The 15,736-nt window shown below is 39.5% G+C and overlaps 2 protein-coding genes across 3 annotated transcripts; both read left to right on the forward strand.

Annotated features, from left to right (window-relative positions):
* Positions 1-2,348: 2,348 nt before the first annotated feature.
* LOC147306847 (uncharacterized) lies at positions 2,349-4,557 on the forward strand. Its single transcript, XM_086274015.1, has one exon. It carries the CDS (start codon positions 2,494-2,496, stop codon positions 3,886-3,888), a length of 1,395 nt encoding a protein of 464 aa, XP_086130141.1. The 5' UTR covers positions 2,349-2,493; the 3' UTR covers positions 3,889-4,557.
* A 3,398-nt stretch (positions 4,558-7,955) lies between these two features.
* slc39a9 (solute carrier family 39 member 9) lies at positions 7,956-15,517 on the forward strand. Of its 2 annotated transcripts, none has more exons than XM_086274018.1 (7): positions 7,956-8,533; positions 8,657-8,765; positions 10,153-10,356; positions 10,723-10,791; positions 11,187-11,272; positions 12,509-12,643; positions 12,886-15,517. In XM_086274018.1, exons 1-7 carry the CDS (start codon positions 8,438-8,440, stop codon positions 13,117-13,119), a joined length of 933 nt encoding a protein of 310 aa, XP_086130144.1. In that variant the 5' UTR covers positions 7,956-8,437; the 3' UTR covers positions 13,120-15,517. The 2 variants fall into 2 exon arrangements, with proteins under 2 accessions (XP_086130144.1, XP_086130143.1); XM_086274017.1 differs by having other exon boundaries at positions 7,960-8,533; positions 10,150-10,356.
* The last annotated feature ends 219 nt before the right edge of the window (positions 15,518-15,736 follow it).

Consider the following 15,736-nt stretch of genomic DNA (forward strand, 5'->3'; position numbering starts at 1 on the left):
TGGAAATTACTGTTGGTGTTACATGAGGGTAAAGAAGGGCTTTAAGCACCTGGGTAAAAACTGGACCCATGATGAAACACTACAACAAGTACAACATATTCTTCAGTTTTAATATGTGACCATACTGTGCAGACTGCTGATGAGTTACACGGTTACATTTCATTAATCATTGTTAAACTAAAGTGGTAAGCAGTTACTTTATCCTTTCACTTAAAACTTCCAGGAAAAACACTACCTTGGCTACTTTTGTGCTTACATTTGATCTATGCTGGGTCACTACTTTTGCACTATAATGGTGCTGCTGACACCTTGGTTCACACTGACAATTAGAAAAAAGCTGATATGAAAAGAAGGATGGAAAATGCCTGGAATTTAGTTACACTTGCAAATACTGCTGCCTCCAAACTGCAAGCATCAATAAAATGTTACAGTATTGTTTTCTATATCTGTGCATATATCCTTATTGGTAGTTTTCTCGAAATAGAAGCTCTTCATTAAAAAAACAAAAACAAACTCTGATAACATTGCTGAAGCTAGCGCCCACCCCTACTGCGCGTACTGCAAATATAAAACTGATATATACTTACATCATGAAGCAGTTGATGTCTGGTTTCTGACAAATACAGTAAAGAGGTGCGTTCTCCCCCTCCATACCAGTGTTCTCAGGCACTGGTACATGGTCAGTGTCAGACACTTCACTGTCCTACAACATACCACATAGGACCACATTAGAAATGACATGTATGTAGACATGCTAATTATACCTGGCTAAATGGATGCAGTAACAAAATGTTACTTAACTACTCTAGTTATTAGTTTCCAGATGTGTGCAGTTGCTCCAGTCTTACTGACAGTATACTGTTTCAAACACCAGTGCCAACATTTTATTTTTTAAATCTTAGTATGATTCTGCACCAAGACTTGTGGCCTGTTGCTCGGTAACTTATTGTCTGACTACATTAACTACAGTTCATAAACATCATTCATTTTCTCCTACTTATTTTATTCAGGTTGTATTCCAGCTGTCATAGGGCAAAAGTACACCCTGGACAGGTCGCCAGTCTGTTGGAGGGTTATTAGAGAGACTCAGACAACCACTCACACCAACAGCCAACTAACCTAACCCCGCGCATGTCTTTGGAGTTCAACACCAGTCTGGCCGAATCACAGATAAGCAGGGTGTCTGTGCTGCAGAGCACAGCTGTGTCAGAGACTCTCGACATCAATGTAGCGTTAAGGATGCGGAGCGATGGGTGCACTAACGTAATGAAATTATGAGAGTGATCGTCATTGTCTCTATGTTGTTGCGCTCTTATTCGTATTACTGAAACCATATATCTATTCTAGCTCACCCTAAAACTGTGGAGAAAATTGATCTGTTAATAAACGTGGTCAATTATTTGGGAATGTTCTGGCAAGAATGTCGCATTCCCACGTGTGGGACTAATAAAGGTTATCTTATCTTATCTTATCTTCTTCTGGTGGGGAAACTAATCATAATACATAATAATTATAATAATAATAACAATAATAAATATAATCACCGGTAAAGTCAGTTAGCGAACACTACTGGCATGTAATGCCAATGACGACCATTTCACAAACTGTCGAAAATGCTCAAAATGTTGTCGGCACCAAAAGTGAAGGGCTGACAGTTGTGTTTATATACGAACCGTAAGCGCTAATGTTGGTTAGCATCAGCTAAAGCGAGGAAGTTTGACACTTGCAGAGACAGTGAACGCAGAGAGAGCTTAAAAACGCATTGTGGGGTTTTTTTTGTTTAGTCTTTGCCTCGTTGCGTTGATTTGGGATTTGATTTTTTTTTTTTTTTTTTGCATTAAGACGTTGCACACAAAATTACAGATATAACGGTGACTTAGCTGCTCGTTGGATAAACCCATGGACCTTAGAAAAGATCAAAATTACTCGGATGTAAGCACCCGTGTATAACACAATAGGCAAAATTACGCTTGCTAACCTTTCCACATCACAGGCTTCACATTAAATAAACATTTTTTCAAATACTCACCATGATCTGAGACCGTTTAAATATTTTGTTACTCTGCAAATATGGCAGTATGAAGCTAAACCTTTAGCTTGACGGCTAAAGCAATGCTAAGATTTACACGGAAACGATCAGCGGACATCGTCAAAGTACTATTGGTCTACATTCTTCTTCTATGGTAGCAGACTGGGCAGAGTAACAGCCAACTTTAAACTGCGCCATCTGTTGGCACATATTACAGTAGAAAACATTATTGCGACAACACGTTTTTTGGGGAAAATAACAGAGATTGAAACTTTATTGATAATTTGTCCAAGTTGAAAAATGCCCTCCTCCAAAAATATCACGTGACAACCTCATTGCCTTACAGAATTATGACGTCACACACGTAGAATCTTACCACCATTCTTTCCTTTGATCCGTTGACCCTTAAAACCTATAAATAGGGGTGAAGAGCAACGACTTTTAGTCCGTTTCTCGCAGCCTTGATGTGTGCAGCATTGAACCGTTCGCCAGAAAAGCCTTTTGAAATATTTGGATCCTTTGCAGTTGTAACTGTATCCAGACCCAAGATGTCTCAAACAAATCCAAAGGGACAAGAAGTTGACCCATACGCTCTTCCCTGGGATGAGCCACTAGACTCTTCCCTTTCCTCTCTTCCTTGGTGTGACCAAGTGGAACTAGAGGAAAAGCGTTTGGAAGAAATGGAGGATGAAGCGCTCAGAAACACAGAGAAGATTAAGTTCTTGATGGAGGAAAATGAGCGAAAGAGCGCTGAACTAAAAAAGTTGTCATACCAGCTTCAAGAAAAGGAAGCTATTATTGAGGAGAAACAACAAGATCTCCATGACATGGACAAAAAGAACCAGGAGCTCCAAGGAAAGCTTGATGAAGCCCTGCAACAAAATAAAAAACTTGTCCAAGAGAAGACACAAGATGGCATGAAGAAGAGAGGGCTGCACAGCAATCTCCAAGAAATGGAGCTAATGTACAGTGTAGACAAAAAAAGGCTTGATCGCACACTGCAAGAAAATGAAAAGCTTCTCAAAGAGAAAAGGCAAAAGGAGTTAAAAGAGAAAGAAATGCATTCCAAGCTTCAGAGCATCAAGCAACACATTGAAAGCTTGCAAGGAAAGCTTGATCAAGCTCTGCGACAAAATAGAAAACTCCTCCAAGAGAAGATGCAAGACAGCACGAAGAAGAGAGGGCTGCACTCCAAGCTCCGAGACATGGAGCTAATGTACAGTGTAGACAAAAAAAGGCTTGATCGCACAGAGCAAGCAAATGAGAAGCTTCTCTTGGAGAAAAGGGAACAAGGAATCAAACAAAAAGAAATGGATTCCAATCTGCAGAGCATCAAGCAACAAAATGAAAGCTTGCAAGGAAAGCTTGATGAAGCTCTGCGACAGAATAAAGAAATCCTTCAAGAGAAAGAGCAGCTGGACAGAAAGCAGGGAGACATGGAGTGCCAACTCCAGCTCATGGAGGGAAACGACAGGATGCTGCAGGTAAAGTTCGAAGAGACACTGCACAAATATCAAGACCTGCTTCAAGAGAGAGAACAGCTGGTCAGTAAGCAGAGAGAAGAAAAACTTCTTCTCCAGGAGTTTGAGAAACAGGAGGCAACATCTAAAGTGCTGAAAGAAAGGTTGGAAGAAAAACAAGCCGTAATAGAAGAAGTGGAGAAAAAATGCAACAAGCTGCAGAAGCAAAACACCGAAACAATCGAGGAGCTGAAAATCCTCATCCTCGAGAAAAAGGTGCTCGTGGAAGAGCAGCTGAAGAAAAAGAAAAAACGCTTCTGCTTCTTCTGGAGGAAGAACACTCCTTCTTTCACTACTGCCAATGTCACCTCTTCTTCCCCCACCTCTGCTCCAGCTTAATTCTCCCCCCCCCCCTCCCCTTAACTACTAACACCTCTCCCATCTCCCTCCCCTCTCTTCACAGTCACCCCCCAACCAGTCCCGACAGTTGACTGCCCCCTCTAGAGCCTGGTTCTGTCATAGGTTTCTTCCTTTAAAGGGAGTTTTTCCTATCCACTGTCGCCTAGTGCTTGCTCAGAGGGGATTGTTGGGGTTTTCTCTCCTCTCTCCCTTTACTTTCCATCCCACCCACCCCCACCTTTTCTTTTTTCTTAATAATTGAACAATAAAAACAATTGGCCGCTAATTAAATGTGTCAAATCAATGTCTTTATTCAAGAATACAAGAAATGGGTAATAGCTGCATGTGTGTTTGTGTGTGTGCATAATATGCATACTTTACGTGTTGGATCCAAATCCCACAAGGAATTAAATAAAACAAGAAGACAAACAAAAACAAATATTTCTCTCCCTTCCCAGGTCAGGAATCAGGATGAGGAAGAAATGAGGTCAGATCAGTGCAGGTTTTTGCACTACTGACATAAAGTTTCTGCTGATTAAAAAAAGTATGTCGATATTTCTGAAATACATTTGCAAACAAATAACTTTGACAACTTGTGTTTTTTCATAAAAGAAAAATCAGAGAGCAGAGCTGGTAAAACAGCTTAGCTCCGCAGGTTACAGGAGATCAGATGCCAAATACTTTTCATGACAGTCTTCATTATTGCATAAATCTCCCCTTTTATCATTGATCAGTAAATCACTGCATATACATTCATCTAACCGTTATAATTTCATGAGTAAAGATTCTCAGATGACTGAATGGCGGTTTTAGTAAATGTTGAACTTTATTGTGATTTCTATTTTTAGAATCAATAGCACACATTTTGATTTAGTTTTGCAAGCTGGTGATTTCACACAGATCCACTGCCCAAACGTGCCTTTGAGTTTTTCATCATTTAACAAGAATAGGCTCAGGCAATCATTGTGTAATTAGGCTTTGGGAAGGTCTGGGGACAGGTATGATGGTGGTGGTTTTAAAGCACTGTGGCACAACAGCTTGACTCAGGGAGATGTTAAAGATGCCCGCTAGGACATCAGTCAGCTGGTCAGCACGGGCTCCGAGCACGCGTCCAGGTATATTGTCTGGTCCAGCAGCTTTGTGTGGGTTGACTTTAGTGAGAGTCCTTCTCACACTGGCCGTGGACAGGGACAGCACTTGGTTGTCTGGCAAGGGGGTGGCCCTCTATAGTCCATCTTGCGTCCCACTTAAACAAGTGCGTGTTCACACTGCCCCTGGATGTCCTGGCCTCTGAGGTTAAGGTGTACGGCTCCTGGTTGTCAACTGACCAATTTATCATGGCAAAGTCTGTGGTGGACAAAAGATAAGAGGCTGATTATAAAAATGATCCATGCACGCCTTATGACCTACAGCATGTACAGTTAACACAGCTAAATGGCTGTGAAATTGTAAAATTACTTTTGAAATAAAGCTATTCAAAGTCAATTAACTGTGACTATAATAATAGCAATGTTAGCCAGCAAACAAAACGTTAGCACTAATTAAAATAAGCTGCTAGGTGATGTTACTGTTTCAAGTTCTCTCATTGTTTGACATGTAGGGCAGATATTTTGGTGACACTGAGATCAGCCAGACACTAAACAGCAGTGTAATATCAACGCTAGATTAGATGTTTTCTAATCCGATAAAATGACATTATTCCTGTTTATAGAAGATGTTTGTCGTCTGTTTGTTTGACTGACAGGAACAGGAAATAGTGGTTGGAAATTACTGTTGGTGTTACATGAGGGTAAAGAAGGGCTTTAAGCACCTGGGTAAAAACTGGACCCATGATGAAACACTACAACAAGTACAACATATTCTTCAGTTTTAATATGTGACCATACTGTGCAGACTGCTGATGAGTTACACGGTTACATTTCATTAATCATTGTTAAACTAAAGTGGTAAGCAGTTACTTTATCCTTTCACTTAAAACTTCCAGGAAAAACACTACCTTGGCTACTTTTGTGCTTACATTTGATCTATGCTGGGTCACTACTTTTGCACTATAATGGTGCTGCTGACACCTTGGTTCACACTGACAATTAGAAAAAAGCTGATATGAAAAGAAGGATGGAAAATGCCTGGAATTTAGTTACACTTGCAAATACTGCTTCCTCCAAACTGCAAGCATCAATAAAATGTTACAGTATTGTTTTCTATATCTGTGCATATATCCTTATTGGTAGTTTTCTCGAAATAGAAGCTCTTCATTTAAAAAAAAAAAAATCTCTGATAACATTGCTGAAGCTAGCGCCCACCCCTACTGCGCGTACTGCAAATATAAAACTGATATATACTTACATCATGAAGCAGTTGATGTTTGGTTTCTGACAAATACAGTAAAGAGGTGCGTTCTCCCCCTCCATACCAGTGTTCTCAGGCACTGGTACATGGTCAGTGTCAGACACTTCACTGTCCTACAACATACCACATAGGACCACATTAGAAATGACATGTATGTAGACATGCTAATTATACCTGGCTAAATGGATGCAGTAACAAAATGTTACTTAACTACTCTAGTTATTAGTTTTCCAGACAGTATACTGTTTCAAACACCAGTGCCAACATTTTATTTTTTAAATCTTAGTATGATTCTGCACCAAGACTTGTGGCCTGTTGCTCGGTAACTTATTGTCTGACTACATTAACTACAGTTCATAAACATCATTCATTTTCTCCTACTTATTTTATTCAGGTTGTATTCCAGCTGTCATAGGGCAAAAGTACACCCTGGACAGGTCGCCAGTCTGTTGGAGGGTTATTAGAGAGACTCAGACAACCACTCACACCAACAGCCAACTAACCTAACCCCGCGCATGTCTTTGGAGTTCAACACCAGTCTGGCCGAATCACAGATAAGCAGGGTGTCTGTGCTGCAGAGCACAGCTGTGTCAGAGACTCTCGACATCAATGTAGCGTTAAGGATGCGGAGCGATGGGTGCACTAACGTAATGAAATTATGAGAGTGATCGTCATTGTCTCTATGTTGTTGCGCTCTTATTCGTATTACTGAAACCATATATCTATTCTAGCTCACCCTAAAACTGTGGAGAAAATTGATCTGTTAATAAACGTGGTCAATTATTTGGGAATGTTCTGGCAAGAACGTCGCATTCTTCCGGTGGGGAAACTAATCATAATACATAATAATTATAATAATAATAACAATAATAAATATAATCACCGGTAAAGTCAGTTAGCGAACACTACTGGCATGTAATGCCAATGACGACCATTTCACAAACTGTCGAAAATGCTCAAAATGTTGTCGGTGTTGTGCCAAAGTAGTTACCCCCGTCAACCAAGCTCTTGCAACGGTTGTATAGGGATCGAATGGCCCGTAGCAATGGGCCAGACACCCCATACTCCCGCAACACCTCCCACAGGACACCCCGAGGGACACGGTCGAATGCCTTCTCCAAGTCCACAAAACACATGTAGACTGGTTGGGCAAACTCCCATGCACCCTCAAGTATCCTCGAGAGGATAAAGAGCTGGTCCAGTGTTCCGCGACCAGGACGAAAACCGCATTGTTCCTCCTGTATCCGAGGTTCGACTAGCGGACGAACTCTCCTTTCCAGCACCCTGGCATAGACTTTCCCCGGGAGGCTGAGGAGTGTGATCCCCCTGTAGTTGGAACACACCCTCCGGTCCCCCTTCTTAAAGATGGGGACCACCAACATTATATACATTAAGTGAATATTATGTACATTAAGCAAATTAAATATAACAATCTGGAAATTTTACATTGAAAATCTAAAAAAGTATTAACAATTTTCCTCCAGTGTATTATTTATTTATAGTCATATTTTACGTTTAAGTGTATTATTATTTGCAATAAATAACTAAATAAACAAATAGCCAAACAAATAAATAAAACTTTAAAAACCGCACAAAAATAAAAACTGCAAATTCTCTTACAGAATCTACTGTTGGTGTTTATTCTTGTTTTTTCCCCATGTTTATGACTTGTTGCTAAAATTGTCACATTACTTCCTTATCTTTTCCAGCGAGTCTCGCGGATACGTGGCAGGTCGCCTAAACTCTGACCCGGAAGCACTTTGATCAGCTCCAAACAAGAAGATGTTCAGTTAGCCGGTGTGTTGACGCTAACCGAATCGGGAAGTTGCAATATTATTCTGACAACTGGACTTGACAGAAAATATGCGAAGTATCAGTTGTTTGCACTGGACGGTTACTGTTTCCGGGTTTCTTTTTCATTAATATCGAAAGGCATATACATACTGACGCTAGTTAGCTTAGCTTTGACTGCGTTACCGAGGCCAGTGAGCGACACACTGACCAGTTATAAAGTGGATGTTTAGCACCAGACCGGGTTGGTACCGAAAGTGGGTCGTGACGTGTATTGAATTAACCACCAAAAAAACTAATGTTCTTGAACTTTACCGTCACGAGCAAAGGTCCGTGCTAAAAGCGCAGGTGGAGGTTGGATTTGATGGTATAGCTTAGCAGTAGGTTAGCCGAAGAGAAAAGTGCAGTCATGGACGATTTTAGCTCGATCAGCCTGCTGTCCCTTGCGATGCTGGTGGGATGTTATGTGGCCGGGACGATACCTTTAGCGGTTAACTTCTCAGAGGTAGGTTTGTGACATACATATGCATGTAGCTAACTTTAGCTACCAAGCTATCATAAAATGGACTGAACTTTCAAACAATAAGAAGCTACTGTGCTTAAGGTCTGGGTCTCTGACTTTGTTTAGGAGAAGTTGAAGCTGATCACTGTGCTGGGAGCAGGGCTGCTCTGTGGGACTGCACTTGCCGTGATCATCCCAGAAGGGGTCCATGCACTTTACGAAGAAATCCTTGAAGGTAGGGTTCCTTGGGGGAGATGGAAGGTTTGCTCAGATCATGAATGGACAGACAATTAAGAATTAACTACTGTATCAATAACTGTAAGACTATGTAATAGTCGTGATTTTTTTACGGACTGCAATATCTTTGGATTGTGCACGTTTGAAGATAAGCTCATTCGGTTATTTTAGTCTATGGCTCAGAAAACTAGTAATAATGCCTTTCACAATCAGCCGGGATGTGCTACAGCTCTTAAAAATACGTGTTCCTTAAGCTAAGAAATACATGGATGAGTTGCAAAGCTCAGGGCATCCACTGTCATATTGGTTTATTTCTAATGTACAGTGTGTTTCAGAGGCTGCCATGGTGAAATAGTCAAATAAACATAAATAAGTGATAAACGTCTCTCCTAATTGTAGATAGATTAAATTAGTTAGCCGGTTAATTATCAAGAAAGGACACCAAGTTTTCCCTTTGTGTTGTTTTGCTGCTTTTCTCTTTGATGTGTAATGTAAATGTAATCTTTCTTGGGTTGGTAGTCAGACAAAACAAGTTGTTTAAATACTTCCAAAAGTGATCACAATTTCAAATGAGAAGCAAATTGTTTTGCCCCCGCCACACACAATTTTGGCTGCTTCCTGTAAGTTAAGAAAAAAAAAATCTTGTTAGAAGACCTTGAGCTAATAATTGTTTTGTGTTGCTGATGAAATGTATTTATTTATTTTATCTGTTACTTGAATAAACTGTACAAGGTGACATACTCGTACTGTTTGTTTTGTTTGACTGACAATACAAAACCCAAAGATATTCAGGTTTTCCATCATGTTGAATCAACTTGTTAATTTCTTTTATGTACATTTAACAGCAATGTAGATTAAACAGTTGATTGAACCTTTTTACAGATAATTATATGTTACACAATTGATTAGTCATTCTACTGAAAGTACTGAGTAATTGTAACTTTCAGGGGTGCATCTTTCCTGAGTGTCTGTTCTTTCCTCATTTCCTGTCTGCTTCTTATTTTATGCACTTTATAATGCAAAATCTAAAATAGTCTTTAGATGTTTGTGACAGCGCTGGATTCCTTCATGCTTGCAACAGGCTTAAACTGAAATATACCAGAGGAAAATTAAGTAGAGAGCATGTAGACCAATGATATGTGCTTGTGTACATTGTAACAGTATGAATTTTATTTAAACAGAGGAAAGTAAAGTGCAACATCATGAAATCAGTTTCTGCCAATTTCTGACTTATTGTCATTTCCATATCAGTATTTATAGCAGTATTTATGATGGTCTCTGTGCTGTGTGATGGAATTTTAATTTTACATTTCTTTGGTTCTGATGCATTAACGTATTTGTGTCTTTATCAGACCATTTTTCTGCTGATTTTTCTCTTTCAGCAGGTGGACACCACAGTCACGGCCAGTCTGCAGTTGCAGAAGCTTCCGAGGGAAAGGGTGAAGCAGAAGCAGCTCTTAGTGCTAGTGGGAAGCATGAGCACAATCAAGAGCAGCTCCATGCCTACATTGGAGTGTCTCTGGTTCTAGGCTTTGTCTTTATGCTACTGGTGGACCAGATAGGTAGTTCTCATGTTCACAACACTGAAGGTAAGCATTCAAATAGCCTTAGCCAGAGTTGGTTAGGGAAAAGCAGCAAAAGCAGCTTCGTCATTAGTCTCTTCTCATCTTATTCTCCTCGAAAAATAAGATTGAATTAAACCCAAAACACATCCAAATGGCTCAACTGCTAATTCTGTTTTCCCAGATGCACCCACACTCTGCACTGAACAATTTTAGAGATCTTTATTTAAGCTGATAATACTCTTCAAAGTCTGCCAATGTTGTGGTGCTGTTTAACTCGGTGTGGACATAGTGGTCCATCAAGATTATTGATTTGTTTCCTTGCCACAAACTGTTTGAGTTGTGTATGTGTGTTTATTTATTTATTTATTTATTTTTGGTTGGTTGGTTTAGATCCAGAGGCAGCAAGAGTTGCTTCCTCCAAAATCACCACCACCCTGGGGCTTGTGGTCCATGCTGCAGGTAGGTCTGATTTAATATCGTCTGATAATGCTACTGTACACAAAATAAATATTAAATAATATTTAATATTAAATTATATTATATTAATTAATTATATTAATATTTAATCATAAATATTAAATATGTATTTACATTTGGTGGAACTCATGAAAAAGATGTAATTTTATTCTGTACCTGAGTTTGTGTTACTTCAGAATACTATGAATTTAATTAAGCTTTAAATTGTTTTAATTTGGAAAATGTATACACAAATGTTACTTTTCAGTTCAAACAGTATTAGTTTCTTTTTATTACAGTAGTTTAATCCAGATTTTATTGCTGTTTTAATGACGAATCATTGCTTTTAAGTGTTCCAGTAGTTACTGTACCTTTCTGGTTTTTTTTTTTGCCTGCAGCTGATGGTGTTGCATTGGGTGCTGCTGCCTCAACCTCTCAGACCAGCGTTCAGCTCATTGTCTTTGTAGCTATCATGCTGCATAAGGTAAATATACATCATATATAATGCAGTCAGTGGTTGATTTTTTTTTTGTTTGTTTGTGTGTATACGTATACTGGCATCTTAAAAATAAAGTTTGATCAGGCCTGTGAAAAACTAACAAGCCCAGTGATTCAGTAGCTTGTAGAACTATCTTTAGATGTGATAACTTCAGTAATTATTTTCTGTGTGACTTTATTAGTCTCTCATAGATTTGCCGGATATTTTCCATGTTGAGGTCTGGACTTTGCAACACTTTGATTCTTTTTTTTCAGTCATTCTGTTGCATTTTCCAGTGTCTTCCAAGCTTTAGTTGTCAGACAGATGGCCTTACATTTGACTCTTGAATACTTCGATTTGTTTACCAATGACTGCAAGGTGTCCAGGTCCTGTGGCTCCAAAACAAGTCCAAATCATAACTTCTCCACCACCCTTCTTCATTGTTTGTATGATCTGTTTTTTTCTTGATATGCTGTGTTTGATTTTCTCCAAAACAATGTGGCGCTGTGCATTATGGCCAGACATCTCTACTTTAGTCTTGTCTATCTAAAGGACATTGTTCCAGAAGTCTTGTGGGTTGATCGGATCGAATTTTGGTAACTTAAGCAAGGCTGCCATGTTCTTTTTAAAGAGAAGATTCCTTCTGTTAGCAACCCTTCCACAGAACCTATACTCATTCAGTATAGGTTCTGTGTTTAACATTTAAAATTGTGACTGAGGGCTGTAGAGTCTGAGATGTAGCTCTTGGTTTGTTTGTTTTTTGCAATCTATCTGGGCACTGTACAGTCTGACCCTGAGATGAATTTGCTGTGTTGTCTATGTCTAGGAAGATTGTCTGATATCTTGAATGTTTTCCTCTTGTGCATAATCATTGTCACTCAAGGATGATGGATATGTTTGCTTGTTGTTGTATAAAAATGGACCTACAACCCTTCCTAGACAAACAGTTGCTTCTGCTGCTGATCGCTGCAGAGGAGCAAACTGACAAAACAGCTGCATTTATAGAGGTGCTTACACTTAATGATGATCAATTACTACTCCTCCATAAATCCTAAGGAAGCAGTAAGGGTGTCTTTAATTTTTGCAGGCCTGCAAATGAATTAAATTTAAGTACAGCTACTGAGTTTATAATACACAGAGGGTTTTTTTTCAGCATTAATTTACAAATTAACTGGTAAAAGAATTGATTGTTGTTTGCTGCAGTAAATTGCTATATAAACTCTTCTGTTTTGTTGATTGTAGGCGCCAGCAGCATTTGGTCTTGTATCCTTCCTAATGCATGCCGGTCTCGAGAGAAATCGTATCCGCAAACATCTCTTGGTCTTTGCCCTGGCAGCGCCAGTCCTCGCCATGCTCACATTTTTAGGTCTCAGTCAGGTAATTATTATATTTTTGCACTGATCTGTTTTCATTTTGCTAGATGTTTAGTTTTCAGTGTTAACTGTTTGGTACAATACAGTACTTTGAGGATCTAGATATCCAGCTGTCATCTTACTAGTCTGTATTGTGATTTTTACACTACTGCCCAAATACTACAAAGACATTATTTCATCAACACTGGAGTCACTAGAAAAGGAGAACTTTAAGCTTTACACTGTTCTTGTCTCTTCCCCTCTTAGAGCAGCAAAGAAGCACTGTCAGACGTCAACGCCACAGGTGTCGCCATGCTTTTCTCTGCTGGCACATTCCTCTACGTGGCAACTGTCCACGTTCTGCCTGAGGTGGGGGGCGGCGGTCACAGCCACGCTCCTGCGGGAGGAAACGGAGGGAAGGGACTGAGCAAGGTGGAGGTGGTAGCTCTGGTGCTGGGCTGCCTCATTCCGCTGGTGCTGTCCATCGGTCACCATCATTAGACCCACAGCTCATGATGGATTTTAGATGGGTGTACAGGAGGAAGAAGCTGAAACAAAGACTTCAATCACGGTGGATTCAGATGTCTTATTGCTTGGTGTCTGTTAATGGATCTTGTGCAGGGACTTCTTATGACTTGAAAATGAACTCGAAGCAGGGAACGAGTGAAAATCAGAGTTGCTCCAGTGACAACCAGTGCACATGATGACATTTTATCTAATGACACTGACAACAAAGTATAATGCATCTACTGTATGTATGCATTAATTCCACCAGAAATCATTTTTTTCCAAGATGCCAGAGGTGGATCTTTTAGATGAGTTCATTTAGGTCACTGTGGATTTTTCAGTGTTGCGTTATAGTGCTCGTCCAAGTCGAAAAATAGCCCTGATTTCATTAGAGACCTTTTACTAGATGGCAGTTGCACAGTGAGATTTAGTCTTGATTAAACTTGTGATATCTCAAAAGCAGTGAAACTCACTTTTTTAAAAATAATTGTATAGAGTGTAGATAAATTAGCAACAATACTGATGGATTGGATCTGATTAAGTGCCATATTAGCAAGCCTGAAACAGATCTCTGAAGAGGATGGCCCCCAAGCAACACTGGCTTGTACAAGATGTTTTCTTCTTGCCAGAGGTCATGTTTTCACAGTAGGTCAGACAGATTAACCAGCAAGATGCTTGTAACAGTTTTTCCGTGGCTAGTGAGTTTGTCTAGCAAGTGGAGTGTCCGGCACCGCTAGAGAAATCATTTGTAACAAGCTCTTTGTTTATGCGACACAGTTTCCTTTAAATCCTGCATAACGACAAACACAACTAGCCTCCCATCTGAACATCAACTGTCACTTTTCTTTAAAATGTCTTTAGTTTATATTTAAACTTGGGATAAGTCTGTGTTGTAGAGTGTTTTCAGGTGGTGGAGGGATTTGTCTTGCTCGAGGGCATTCATTGGGTAAAACTTTTTTGGGCACAGGAGAACAGACCTGTTAAAGATTGTTTGAGGAGAATTTTATTTGGGTTAACTCTCTATTAAGTAATTATACTTACAACAATAATCACCAAAAAGGTGAAATTGAGGCCAGGTCACTTCTTTGCCAGCAGTGCAACCAAGTCTGAAATGTGTACAGAGGGTTTGTCTTGATCATAAAGGTGCTCGTTATGTTATTCACGCACCAAGATCTGAAAGTTAGAGGGTCCCAAATGCTGCTCTGCCTCAGTTACTTCTCTGCTCCAGCACCATTAAAATGTAAGTAGGCTGATTTTGGATATCCTCTGTATCACTGTGCCTGCTCACAGCAGAGCTCGCGTGTTTGTATATGTATGTATACTGTACAAAGCAACTTCTTCCCTCCACAATCATGGGGATTTCCTGTGTGAGACAGAACTGCTTACTCTCAATTACAGTTTCTTTTTTTTCTATGTTGAACTTTTGGACATCGACGAACTCGTCTTCGCAGTACCAACTCAACAAGCTACAGACTGACTTGAGGGGTCTTTGATTTATGTATAAATTTAAGGCTTTTACACACGACCTGTGAATTAATTCTAACTTGTATGAGAAGAAGCACGGCGTGTTGTTTTAGGCTTTATTTTGTTTGTTTTGTTTTTTGAGTGACTGTGACAGAAGGTGGGGTGAAATTGCATGCAGACCAGAAGCTGCATGACTCTTTTGTTTTTTTTCTGAGAAACTGTTTGTGCGTACTAAAGGGAACTGGGAACCGTCCCCCTCCACTGTGATGCTTGACAACTTGGCACACTAGTAGGCAGCCTCATTATGTACCATTATATCTCTGTAACTTGAGTTACTACGGCAATCTACAGCTTTTTTTCATCCCTTACAGAAAACCTTAAAACTTAATGTGGGGTCTGGTTTGTGGCTTGATTAAATTTAATTAACATTGCAGGGAAAAAAGCTTTATGATGGTTAAATAGCCTCTTTAAAGTTTGGAGACTAGAGTTGGCTGCAAGATATCTCTTTATAACTTCTTATTCAGAATGTAGTTTGTTCACACATGATCCCATCAGTTTCAAAAGTATAAATTTAAAAAAAAATTTTTTTAAATTAATATTTCAACTCGAGGCTTCATCATCTTTTCCAGCCAAAATACTGGGGTTTAATTGGCTGAAGGCACATCCCCTTCAGATTTAAAATGATCTAAATGCATTTCATGATTAAAGATAAAGGCTCATATTGGGGCTGATTATCTCAATCAAGGGGGGTGGGGATATCAGGCTGATAGTTGTATAGTTAATTTCGGTGGAGGTCGGTGTGAATCAGTTTTCTCTTCTTTTCCTATCATTCCTAAAGGGGTCTGCCTTATTTCCATACTTTGATTGTAAAAATCAGTTGTAAAGGAGCGTGTTTTATGATGACTAAATTAAAGTTTTTTTAATTGGTGATGATGTCTGATCATTTAACTTACAAACATAATGGGTCAGTAACATGTTTTGACTTTGACTTTAGAGTCTGAATAAAATCACAGAGGTTCAGACTGCAACTGTTGCCTTACAGTTACACAGCATTTATCTGTCCTGGATTTCAAGGCTGAACTATCGGTATCTTTATAATCTTCCGTCCATCCACTCGGACACATGTTCTGTAAATGAATCTGATACC

This window comes from Aulonocara sp. 'chitande type north' Nkhata Bay, linkage group LG19 (genome assembly GCF_057382095.1).
Source record: "Aulonocara sp. 'chitande type north' Nkhata Bay isolate Kocher_YH1m ecotype deep benthic linkage group LG19, A_spYH_male_GT1.1, whole genome shotgun sequence".
Classification (NCBI taxonomy): domain Eukaryota; kingdom Metazoa; phylum Chordata; class Actinopteri; order Cichliformes; family Cichlidae; genus Aulonocara; species Aulonocara sp. 'chitande type north' Nkhata Bay.